This window comes from Propithecus coquereli, unplaced genomic scaffold (genome assembly GCF_000956105.1).
Source record: "Propithecus coquereli isolate 6110/MARCELLA unplaced genomic scaffold, Pcoq_1.0 Scaffold358, whole genome shotgun sequence".
NCBI classification, from domain to species: domain Eukaryota; kingdom Metazoa; phylum Chordata; class Mammalia; order Primates; family Indriidae; genus Propithecus; species Propithecus coquereli.
In genome coordinates this window covers 1,228,772-1,241,035 of record NW_012149263.1, presented here as the reverse complement: position 1 = coordinate 1,241,035, position 12,264 = coordinate 1,228,772, and the positions used below count along the sequence as shown (strand labels likewise).

Here is a 12,264-nt window from a genome sequence, read left to right as displayed (position 1 = left end):
CAGGCTGGGAAGGAGGCAGAGAAGTTTGGCCAGGGGATCCACCATGCTTTCGGGCAGGCTGGGAAGGAGGGAGACAGAGTGGTCCAAGGGGTCCACCATGGAGTCAGCCAGGCGGGGAAGGAGGTGGATCAGCTTGGCCGTGATGTCCATTACGCTGCAGGGCAGGCTGGGAACGAGGGAGACAGATTAGTCCCTGGTGTCCATCCTGGGGTCGGCCAGGCGGGGAAGGAGGTGCAGCAGTTTGGCCAGGGAGTTCACCATACCATTGAACAGGCCGGAAAGGAAGCAGACAAAGTGGTCCAAGGGGCCTACAGTGGGGTCAACCAGGCCGGGAAGGAGGCAGAGAAACTTGGCCAAGGCGTCCACCATGCTGCTGGCCAGGCCGGAAAGGAAGCGGAGAAACTTGGCCAAGGTGTCCACAGCGCCGCTGGCCAGGCCGGGAAGGAGGTGGACAGGTTGCAGCAGGATGTTCATAATGGGGTCAACCAAGCCGGCAAGGAGGCCAACCAGCTGCCGAATGTAGGTGAACAGGGGTGGGGGATGGGGAGAAAGGGGTGGGGGGAGGTTGAACCCCGGGGACATTCGGGGAGTCTGCGTAGGCTTCGTTTGGTGAACGCTTGGGCGGCCGTGCAACCACTCCGTCCTTCTCCACCTCCCTTACAAAGGAGCTGTGGTCGGCCGGTCGGGTGGATGAAGCCATCCTGTCCGCAAAGCCCATACCAGACGGTGGGGAAGGGACCCAGGCCCACCTTCAGGGAGCTGCCGTCCTGGTGAAGGGGGCCTCACGTGAGGAACGTGAAACGTCTCCTGGGGAACAGGGAACAGTCACTGAGACCGACACCTGTTCCAGCGCAAATGGAACGAGTGTTGGAAACCCAGAGTGTAAGCGTGAGCGTGAGGAACGGCTTTTGGAGATAAGCCCTGTTCTGTTTGATCTTCATAAAACCTCTGGGGTAGTCAGGATGCAGATGCTGACGCCCTGACTCTCAGACGAGGAAAGGGAGGCTCAGAGAGAGGTTCAGGGGCTTTGCCGAGGTCGTGCGGCTAGAGCCCGGCGTTGGCGAACTGCGGGTCGGGGATGTTTCTTTTCCTCTACACGCCCAATCGGGGGGGCCTTCGGGCGGATTTCTCTTCCCCATTCCTGCAGAGGGGACAGACAGTGGAGGCCAGGCAACGGCACCATTCACAGCAGAACAGGCACCGAGGGGGGAGCTTGGGGAACAGCGGGAGGCTGACTCCTGTATGCCTCGATGCCCCGTTCTCCAGCCTCCATGGGATCAGCAAGATGTGGGTGGCACTGTCTTGGAGACTGGCCCAGGCCCCGAAGCCCAGAACCACATCTGCTGCCAGGCAGCACGCCAGGGATGGGCGGGTGGGGAGGAGAGCACAGCAGACAGAGGGCCCTGCCTTGAGCTGGCGACAGCAGCAGGGGCGGGAGCACTGCCGGGGAGGCATGCACGCCCGAGTGTCTGGGGACAGGATTAGGGACAGGAAGGAGCCCGAGTTAGGGATACAGCTGGACTGTGTGTACAAGGGGTAGATTTGAGGTCAGGGCTGAGGCTAGACTGCGGTCCCGGGATTCGCGTGGGTCCCCTAGGTTCCCTTTCCAGTGAGACCCCTTCTCGGTGACTGAGACCGTGTCCTTGACTGAGATAAAAGGCGGTTTGGGAGGAGCAGCGAGTGGGAGGCACACACCCTTCCCGGGGTTCCTTCCCGTCTCTTGCAGAGTTCCCACAGCAACCCGGGCTTCGGGTCTTCTGTCCGGACAGTGACAAGGCAGCAGGTTAAGCCCGTGCCTCCCTGCAGCCCCCGTCACCCTAGAGGGGACCAGGCCACTGGAGAAGGAGCTTGGGGGGTTGAGGGGCTGTAATGACGCTCTGGGCTCTGTCCACAGGCCAGTCATCAAGGCGGGTCTTCCGCCCAGCACGGAGGGGCCGCAACCACCACATTAACGTCTGGAGTAAGTCTGCCGAGCGCGGGGTGGCCTCGTGGACTCGGGAGGGAGGGAGTGGAGGCCCAACGGACTTCCCCCACGGACTTCCCCCAGGGGGGTGGGACGCACGCTGGGGACTGACCTGCTTGTCCTTGCACTCCAGGCCTCGGTCAACAAGCCCTTCATCAACTTTCCAGCTCTGTGGAGGGTGAGTGCCCGCATGGCGTCCCCGCGCTGCTCTCTGCCTTGCGAGATGCTCTCACCTGCCCTTCCCGGTGCCTGTCCCCGGGCAGCTCCCCGGGCAGGGGCCTTCCCCGCCTTCCCCTGCTCTTCCCCTGGGCGGGCTGCTTTCACCTTTTGGGGGCTTTTCATTCCCGCTGAGTCCCCTCCAGGACCCTGGTGCATCCAGGAGCCAGGGAGGGAGGAGGGGCTGCTGAAACACCTTCCCCACCACATGCCAGCCTGCTCCCTGTCATTGCTCCTGCCATCTCCATTCCCTCCCTTCCCCACCCTGCTGTGAATACCTCTGCTACCCTGCCCTGCTGCTTGCGTCGTCGTCGTACAGGGAGTGGGGACTTGTGGCTTTGTTCTTTCCTGGTTGAGACCCCCCCCCATAGCTTCCACCCGGTGTAAAGGCTCCTGTGGGATCCTGCTCCTCCCTCTGGGCCCAGGCTGTCTCAGTGCGCGTAATACGTCTGCTGCCTGCACTGGGGCACAGGCCGAGGGTGCGCGACAGGCAAAAGCGCGCCCTGTGTGTCCCCGGCTATGGGGGTGGCAGAAGGTCCTCCGAGTACAGACAAGGCTTCCTGGTTCCTACAGAGGCTCCCAGCACCTTTGCCTGGGAGGGCTGACTTCCTGTTCTGACTAATCTGGATGCCACCTGCCTTAAGATCGCCTAGAACGTAGCCCATTCCTCGGCCAGAGTAGCCAGCGTCCCTCTCACTTCTCGGGAGGGGTAGGGACAGAGGCCTCAGGCCCCCACATGACTCTGTACCCTGCATTCACTTCCTCTCTCCTCTCTTCCAGGGCGTCGCCAACATCATGCCCTAAACTGATGCCCGGGCCTTGCTGGGCAGACTAATATTCCCGTTGTCATACCCGCTGAAATGACTTGGAAGAACTGGGGTGGGGGGATAGGTTTCTGGAGTCCCTGAGATTTGTGAATAAACGTTATACACTGTACTCTCTCATCGTGGTCCACTGTGCTCCCTAAGGAGGGAGGGTGCGGGGGGCAGAGGCTTGTCTTTTCTTGTTACTTTGCAGAAGGAGTGCAGGGGGCGGTCTGTAGCGCAGGATGGGTTGAGCTGGAGCTGTCAGGCTGATCAGCTCGAAGAGGACAGTTAGCAGGGACGAGCCGTGCTTTGCTGGTGTGCAAGGTTCGTGCTCGGCACTGGGCAGAACACCGGTGCAGGGACGTCCTGCACAGGCCACTGCTGAGGACAGAGGCACCAGGAGAGCTCGGCGGGAGCCCAGGTGGCGCCCGTTCAGGGGGTGGGGCAGCAGAGGAATAACAATAGTTACTTGTGTTTATTGTGCAATTAAAACACGCCAGGCTCCCTGCTGGGCGCTTTACATGCATGACATCATCGAATCCTCCCAGCCACCCAGTTAGGTAAAAGGTACTGTTATTGCCTCATGTTATAGAGAAGCACGTGGAGGCTTGCACGGGTTGGGAAACACGACCAAGTTTACGCAGTAAGCGGAGGGAGGGAAACGGCCTGCGAGCTACAGAGGACCCTTTGGAAATACGGAGGTCTTTTCCTGGTTGGCATCGGCATTGAGGAGGACTCAGTGAATGGAGAGAGGACAGAGATACACGTGGGGGATCCTCCCGGGGAAGGAGAGGGAGGGACGGAGGGCTCAGGTGGAAGACACAGTGACAATGGGACATGAACGGAGACACCCAAGGCCCAGAGGAACAACGATAACACCGGCAACTGCTGTGCACTGAGCACTTACGGGGTCCCGGGTTCCGCGTGAAGAGCTGCTCATATTCTGTAGCCACTGAGGCCTCCCACAACCCAGAGGTGAAGTCCTCTTATTATCCCCATTGTATGGATGAGGAAACTGAGGCTCAGTCGGGCAAGGGCACTTGAAAGGTAACCCCTGAGAAAGCAGCAGGCCTGGGTCCGGTTCCCTGTCTGCTGCGAGAACCTGACCTTTGGCGCTTGCCCATGAGGTCTCTGTAACACTCTTGAGCGCTGGCGTGGCTGCGGGGAGACCTGTGTTCCCATAAGGAACAGGCGCCGAAGGCAGCTTACTTCCGCTCTAGGGCCACAGTGTCCTCCTCTATAAAGGGGGTGGGTGTCTGAACGGGAGGACTGCAAGCATCGCTTCCAGCTCCAAAATTCCATCAATCCTGGGACCAAAAATAAAAGTCAGTGTTCTCACCCTTGGGGCATTTACAGCCTTCCCGAGGAGGCCAGGCACATACACAGAACACGGGAGCAGACACACAGCGGTGCCTCAGTGGGGATACTCCGCGAGGGGAAGGACCTGCGTTTGCACAATAAACGTGAAGTTCCCGATACTCTACTCACTGCTTTTTCCCTTATTTTGTGGAAGACCATCATTTTATTATATATATTCCTTCCCTGCCCCTGCAATATTTTATTTTAAGAGCATTTCAATCATACTGAAAGATGAAAGAATTTTACAGTGAATACTTCCATTCTCACTACTTGGGTTCTATCATTCACATTTTACTATTAACTATTTTACTATGCTAGATCACACATCTATCCGTCTAGCCACGTATCAATGGATTTCTGATGCATTTCAAAGTAAACTGTAGATATCTGTGTGCTGCACTTTAATAAACAGAACCGTTCATTTGTGTCAGACGTTTATTGAGGGTCTACTCTGTGCTGGGCATTGTTTCACACGAACAGGAGGAGGCCCTACTTGGAGGCATCCTACAAAACCTGCCTTTGAAAAGGTAACATTCAAGGGAACCCTTCCTTTATACAGTAAAAGCTTTCACCGACTTTATTTTCATGCACATTTTCTTGCTGGGTTACTTGGACGGGGGTTCTGAAAGTCCCAAAGAGATGTGGGATGATCCACACGTGCTAAGGGTCAGTTCTGGGAGGCCTTTGGAAAAGGAGAGCTTTGAGGTGGTGTTGAAGCCTGGAGGTTTGTCTGCTGTTCCCTCTGCTGGGACGATTCTCCAGCCCCTCTGTCCCCCATGCTGACTCTTCCTCACTCTGCAGGTCTCAGCTACCTTGGCCACCCAACCAGAGCAACAGTCCACCCTTGTCATTATTTCATGGCACATTGATCTTCATGTTGCTAATGGCAGTCTGTAGTTACATGACAAATATTATATCCGTTTCCCTCCTAGACGAAGGGGCTCAAGAGGTGAGGTCGAAGCCAGGCGCAAACGTCCGGCAAGTAGCAGAGGGGAAGCCACTGGCTTGAGCGGACATGGGAAGGGCCATAGAGTAAAAGCATGAACAAGAACTAGGCTGCTTTGCCCGAGACGGGCGGAGCCAGGCCAGGGAGTGACAAGGAGAGGAAGGGCGGGTTTCTGCAGATGTGGAAGGACAGGGAGAGGAGTTTGGGCAGGGCTCCCACAACCGTCTTTTACTGGGTGCTTACCGGGTCTGTGCTAAGCACTTCCAGACGTGATTCATTTCGAACTCGCAGCCACCCCATGGGGCAGGCGCCATGATTATCCTCTTACGGATGATGAAGAGGAGGCTCGGGGAAGGCAGAGAGTGGTGATGGTAGGGCTTCAATTCAAGGTCATCCCTACTGGTGGTGATGGTAGGGCTCCAATTCAAGGCCATCCCTACTGGTGAGGCAGCATGGTCCCCTGTCACCCTCAGGAAGGGGAAGGGGGCTACTTCCAAAGGAGTCCTCTTTAAAAATAAGTTTTTGCATTTGGCCCTTGCAGGCCGTGTGTGTGTGTGTGTGTGTGTGTGTGTGTGTGTGTCTGTGCATGTGTGTCTCAAGGTTAAACAATGCCAAGAAAGCATTCTGACAGCACCACCATGACCAATGCTACCAAGAACATGTGCTGAGTGCCTCTGTGAGCCAGGCACCTCTCCAAGCTCTTTACAGGTTTTAATCCAGCTAATCTTCACATTCACCTCCTTCATGGACGAGGAAACTGTTGTGCAGACGGGTTAAGGTCACGGTCAGCGAGCGGTGGAGCCAGGATCTCAGCTTAGGATCCACCATAGGCGCTGTGGCAGAGGAGAGCCTGCTGACACCAGTTTGAGACCAGAGACCCCACAGAAGGGAGCAGAGACATCACCCAGACCCAAGGCCTCATCTTCCCACTACACTTGAGTCCAGTGTGCATTCCCTCCCTGAAGGGTTGGTCTCTACTGCCCAACACCCCCCAGTCTGTTCCCTAGAGGAACCCTGTTAGCTCCTGCCTCAGCTCAGAGCCCTCGACATATTCCAAGTAAAAGTCAAAGTCCTTTCATGATCTTTACCTCTTTGACTTCAACTCCTCCCATTCCCCTCTTGCTCCCGCCACAATGGCGCTTGAATACAGTAAGGAGGCTGTTGCCTCAGGGCCTTTGCACTGCTGTTCTGCTGTTTGGAATACTCCAGCCCCAGACAACCTCATGGCTCACTCTCCCACTTCCTTCAGGTCTCAGCTCAAATGGCCCTTTCCTGACTATGCTGTTTAAAATACCTCTTCTGTTTTCTCCATTCCCTCACCCCACTGTATTTGTCTTTATAGGGTCCTCATTGTCTGATATGTTTATTGTCCAACTTCGCCTACGATGAATGAATGAATGAATGAATGAATGTAAGCTCTGCAAGAAGAAAGGTTTTGATGATCTTATTCCGTGCTGTATCCCCAGCGCCTGGAATAGGTGAGGCACAGAGTAGCTACTCAATCGGTATTTGTTAAATAATGTAGTGCACTAGACAGAAAAGTCCAGAAGGTCTTGGGCATGATGTGGGCACGTCGGATTTGTGGGTGCTGTTACATACAAGAACGAGGGAGGCCTGGTGGTGTAGGAAAAAAAGCTGTTTGGGAGTCAGACAGACGTGGGTCGAATTTTGACAGCTCCATTTTACCATGATCTTTGCACATACGATCTTGCGTGTGACGGCTAACCACCCTGCGCCTCGTTTACCTCATCTGTAAAATGGGATTCGTATGGAACTCTTGAGGTAATAGGATTAAATGAGATCACGCATGTGCAAGCACCCGATGTTCTACGTGGTTCACAATAGGTGTGTACTAAGCGCCTTAAGACTGACCCAAGGGGGCCCCTCGGGTCCAGCAGTGTCTGAGGGCAGTTTTCCCAGAAGGCAGAACGTGGGACTGCTGGTGTCATGGGAGAATTTAGCTGGTTGGTGGACAAGGCTTTGGATAACTCTGAATCACACGGTGAGAAACTTCCTCTCCTCTCCATTGTCTTCTAAGCTTTCTGATTATGTTAAAGAAAAGGACTCAACTTCTGTGCTCGTGTGCCCAAACACCTCTCTCATACTTGCTAATATTTGTTTTTATCAAAGACGGCACGGGAGCCATGGCCAGTATAGTGGAATGCCATTGTTTGCGCGTCACTATGTTTTTCTAGTACTTTCTATTTATGGGCCAGTGATCCTGGCTTTCCCTTCATGGCGGTGATATAAAGCGTTCACTTAAATATTCTTAAGTAAACAAAGTAAGCTGGTTTAAAGAAACACGTCAGTATTAGAGAAGGGAGAGGGCAGACCCACAACACCGCGAAGGCACAGACCAGTGAGAGAGTTCGGGAAGGAGCCTTTGAGTCCCCGAATGCACCGCCCGGGACCCCTCCTCCTGCCCGGTGGCATCTCCATTACCCGTCCTGGGGGCCCAGTTTTTTCCCTGCAGCCCACTCTCTTTTGGCCCTTGTCACTGTGTCCTCTCTGAGCCCCGATTTCAGTGTCTCTGAACGGGGGTGATAAGAAGACCTGTGTCCCAGGGCTCTAGGATCCTTCCAATGCCTTGTCCAGTGCTGGGCACACGGAAAGCCTTGCTAAGCTGGAGCTGCAATAGTTATTATTATTATTATTACCACCACCATTATTATCCTCATTAAAGAGTCAGAGACGGAATAACAGGGAGGTAGGAGCTGGGGAGGACAGACGGGGACTGTGTTTACATGGTGAGAAGTGTCGGATGTTACAAGTCGGGGTGGAGAGGGAGGGAGGCAGAGACTGACTGGGAGACGTTGAGAAAGGTGGATGGAAACCGGCCCCTCCTAACTGGGCGATGAGTCCCAGTGATACTGAGAGGGTGCCAAGTGGGAGGCCCCGCGGCCCCTGGGAACGGAGAAGCGGCCGTATTTGCCGAGCAGGGATGAGACCTGGGGAGCCCGCGCTCTGCACCCCGAGCTGGGCTGGGAGAGGGCCGTGCTGCTCCTGGCCTGGCCCCTGGGGAGCCGGGTGGGGGCTGAGCAAATGCAGCCCCGCTGTGAGCTCACACAGGTGCCCCTCCAGGCCGGGCAAACAGGACGGGCGCCTGGGTCAGCTGCTCCCTCCCTTGGCCCTTCCCGCCCACTCTTCCCTGGGGGTGGCTGGCCCGCCCAGCTCCCTGCTCCACACCCAGCTTTCTCGCCAGGACGCTCCCCGAAACACCCTGGTGCTGCTCTCAGGGTCGTGGCCGCTTCCTTCCCTGACCCCTCGGGTCCCCACTCACGGCTTCCCGGAACATCAGAGCCTTCCCCGCAGCCCCACGGCTGCCAGGCTGTCTCTGCGGGCGGGAAGGGATGCTATCGCCTTTAGTGGCAATTTGGGACGGAGGAGGGGGACAGGAAGGCCGACTGAAACTGAGAACGGCCAACAAGGGGCACCTGTCTGTCACTCTGGTGTCCCTGAGCCGGGCCGGCTGATGCCTAGGTGGGCCCCGTCCCACTGGGCTTCCCTGTCCTTGCTACCCTGGTGGGGTCCTGCCTGTGACCCCCTCCCTCCCAAGTCCCCCCACCCCGCCGCCTCCAGGAGACTCCACCAGCCTATCTCCTCGGATGCCCCTGCCCCCACCCTGTGCCCCAAATTCCTGGGGTTGGGAAACTGGAACGCATTTGTGTCGTCTCACCCCTCTGATGGTCGGGCTCCCTCTCTGTTTCAACACAGCCTCTCAGGCTCCCAATTACGGCTCATTACCCTATCGGTGGCCGGTGGCCGGGCCCTGAGTCACTGGGGGAGGCACCTAGGGCCGCCCAGCCCTGTCACCTTGTCCCAACCTACAGTATAAGGAGTAGTGACAGGGAGGAGGACTCTGGGAAGGCAGGGGCGTCTGGGGAAGGAGAGAGAAGGCTGCACACCCAGAGGGAGGGAAGGACAAGGAGTCAGGAGGGAGAAGGGGAGAGAGGAGGGCACGCGGAGGAAGAGAAACGGCAACAAGAAGTAGGCTTGGGTGGGAAGAAGACACTCAGGAGAGGCAGAGGGGGCTGGGCAGAGATGAAGTTGCAGGGGTCCCTGGCCTGCCTCCTGCTGGCCCTGTGTCTGGGCAGCGGGGAGGCTGGCCCGCTGCAGGGTGGAGGGGGGAGCACTGGAACAAACGTTGGGGAGGCCATCGGTCACGGAATGGGAGATGCCATTAGCCAGGGGCTTGGGCAGGCCATTGGCGAAAAGGCCGGAGGGGCAGCGGGCTCTGGAGTCAGGGAGGCCACGGGCCATGGCGCGGCAGATACTTTTAGCCATAAGCTCGGGGAAACGGCCCATGCTCTTGGAAACAGTGGGCGTGAGGCTGGCAGACAGGCTGGGAATGTCCTTGAACACGGAGCAGATGCTGCCCACAGCTCCTGGCAGGGGGTGCCCGGCAGCAGCGGTTCTTGGGTGAGTGCTGGGAAGCTGGGTTGAGGATCTTGGGACAGGGTTGAAAGGGTGATTGGGTCTCTTATCTGCGGCTGTCTGGGGCAGTTTCCTTCCATGTTATGCACCCTTCCTCTACGCCTTGTCCTTTCTCTCTCTCTGTTCTGCTCCGGCTCCTGTCTATTTCACGGTTGCTTTGCCTGCCCTCCCCCATCGGGTACTGTGTTCTTGCAGGGAACATCTGGAGGCCACGGCATGGCCAATCCCGGAGGTTCAGGGACTCCCTGGGGACATGGATACCCCGGAGGCCCATCAGGCAGCTTTGGAACCAATGTTCCTGGAGGATCCTGGGGCCCAGGAAGCAACGGAGGGTCACCAGACTTTGGGACCAATGCTCAGGTAAAGTCACCGCCCCGGCCCGATCCCTGCCACTCCCTTCCTCCAAGCCCACACTCCCCACACGCCTCCCTCGTCCTCTGGGCCCTGCACTCAGTCTCACCCTCCCCGCAGGGAGCCGTGGCCCAGCCTGGTTACGATTCAACGAGAGGCAGCAGCCCGAATACAGGGGTAAGAGGGAGAGTCTGGGACGAAGAGGTGCCTGGTGCCTGTGACCGAAAGCGGGGAGGAACAAAGAGGAAGCAGGATGGCAGAGGGGGGACTGGGGTGAGAAGAAGTCGGGCCAGAAAGAGATGGGCCTGGGAGGAGGCCAGGAAGACGGCAGGGGGATGGGAAGGGGAGGTGGGGTGGGGGGACGCCTTTGGGGAAAGAAGGCCAAGCCCCAGGGGACAGGAGAGGCCTGGCTCCTGGAGATGGCTGTGACCAAAGTCTCTAAACTCGCTGTCCCTGTCCCTCTGCAGTGCACCAACCCCCCGCCGTCCGGCTCAGGAGGAAGCTCCAGCAACTCTGGGGTAAGAGGAGGGGCGGCCTGGGCATTCTGCCCCGGGAGGAAACGGGCAGGAGAGGAGGGGGAGGAGGGAAGAGGTCCTGGAGTCTTTAATCCTCGCTCTGGTCCCTTCCTGCCTCTCAGGGGAGCAGCAGCTCTCAGTCAGGCAGCGGCAGCGGCAGTGGCAGCGGCAGCAACAGTGGCAGCGGCAGCGGCAGTGGTGGCAGCAGCAACAGTGGCAGCGGCAGTGGCAGTGGTGGCAGCAGCTCTCAGTCAGGCAGCGGCAGTGGCAGTGGCAGCAGCAGTGGCAGCGGCAGTGGCAGCAGCAGCGGCAGCGGCAGTGGTGGCAGAGGCAGTCCGGGGAGGGACTGGGTGAGCTCTGCACCTCCACTGAAGGGACAGACGGGGCGAGGCCCCTGGTGGTCCCTGCCGAGGACATGGGCTCCAAGTTTTCCCTCAAAGCTGCCACCGCCCCTGGGCGGGTGGCCTCACTGGCAGTTGTCACCCCAGGGCTCCCGTAGCCTCTGTCCCCCACCTTCCAGCCCCAACCAAGCTGTGCTCTTACGCACAAGCTACGGTTTTGCACAAGCGGCGACCCGCGCTTCCCTGTGTTCCGCTCCGCGGCGGTGGGGAGGTTCTCCCGCCAGTCTAACCTCTACTCCTGCAGTCCGTTCACTCGGCAAGCCAGGGGGAGCCGGGGTGGTGGAGGGAAGAAAGGAGGTGGACACGGGAAAATAGGACACTTGCTTGGGAAGCTCCCGAGAGGATGGGGACAGGACTGTGCGTGTGTAGACTGAAGGACGTGTACAGAGCCGTGGTGGGGACGGAACCGGTAGCTGCAGGGCACACAGGCCCCCAGGGGTGGGCGAGGGGCCAGGAGGGAAGCCACGCCTGGCAGCCGCCTTAGAGCTCCGGGAGAGGGTCTGAAGCGAGGGAGCCGCACCTGGCTTCCGTGGGGGCCGGGAAAGGTCCAGGAAAGAGGAGGGAAGTAGCCATAAGCCGAATAACAGAAGGTGCTGGAACTTACTGCTCCTTGTACTACCCTCATTTCCTCCCATCTACGACCAACCCTTAGAAAATTCTAGGAATTTTGATCAAAGCGGCTACTCAGATTCCCAGGTGAAGACTCCAGGGGTCCCTTCCGCTTCCTGTCCCCTGGTGGCAGGCTCCGGAGGCTTTGCCACCCCTGGCCTGCGGTGGGGGCGTGGGGTGTGGGCAACAGCTCAGATTCCCCAAATCGTCGCACATTTCCAAATACCTCGGCCACACCTGGCCTTCTCCGTGCTCAGATGAACTTCCCGCCACCCGGCTAGAGACGGGGAAGGTCTGGAGGCTGGAGAGAGGGTTAAATTGATCAGGGGTCGCAACAAATCCATCGTCCCGCTGGGAATGAGCGGTCCCTTTGCAAGTCCTTTTAACACAGCGAATGAACTCTCGCCTTCCCACGTAGGGGTCCAATGGCGGCTCTTCCTCGGGCGGCGGCGGTGGAAATAAACCCGAGGTGAGCGGCTGGTGAGCGCGCACGGGCACGAATCTCCCTGGAACTGTGGGGAGAGGAAGAGGAGGAGCAGGGGCCCTGGGGAATGGGGGAGAATAGGGCCAGCCTGCCCCCGAGTGGGGTGGAGGTGGGCGCCCTGGGGTGGAAATGCTGCCAGTGGGGCAGGAACTGGTGTCTGGGAGGGGACTGAGAGTCTTC

At 58.1% G+C, this 12,264-nt stretch overlaps 2 protein-coding genes across 2 annotated transcripts in view; both read left to right on the top strand.

The window, feature by feature from the left end:
* The window catches only part of SBSN (suprabasin), a 4,445-nt gene extending 1,462 nt beyond the window's left edge, over nucleotides 1–2,983 (top strand). The window contains exons 2-5 of the mRNA XM_012651490.1: nucleotides 274–519; nucleotides 1,895–1,960; nucleotides 2,097–2,141; nucleotides 2,960–2,983. Coding sequence (XP_012506944.1) covers nucleotides 274–519; nucleotides 1,895–1,960; nucleotides 2,097–2,141; nucleotides 2,960–2,983 — 381 coding nt within the window. The remainder of the gene's footprint in view (nucleotides 1–273; nucleotides 520–1,894; nucleotides 1,961–2,096; nucleotides 2,142–2,959) is intronic.
* A 6,348-nt stretch (nucleotides 2,984–9,331) lies between these two features.
* Nucleotides 9,332–12,264, top strand: part of DMKN (dermokine) — a 14,052-nt gene continuing 11,119 nt past the window's right edge. Inside the window, 6 exon segments of the mRNA XM_012651489.1 lie at nucleotides 9,332–9,735; nucleotides 9,907–10,084; nucleotides 10,196–10,252; nucleotides 10,543–10,593; nucleotides 10,713–10,940; nucleotides 12,019–12,069. Of these exon segments, the coding sequence (XP_012506943.1) occupies nucleotides 9,332–9,735; nucleotides 9,907–10,084; nucleotides 10,196–10,252; nucleotides 10,543–10,593; nucleotides 10,713–10,940; nucleotides 12,019–12,069 (969 nt within the window).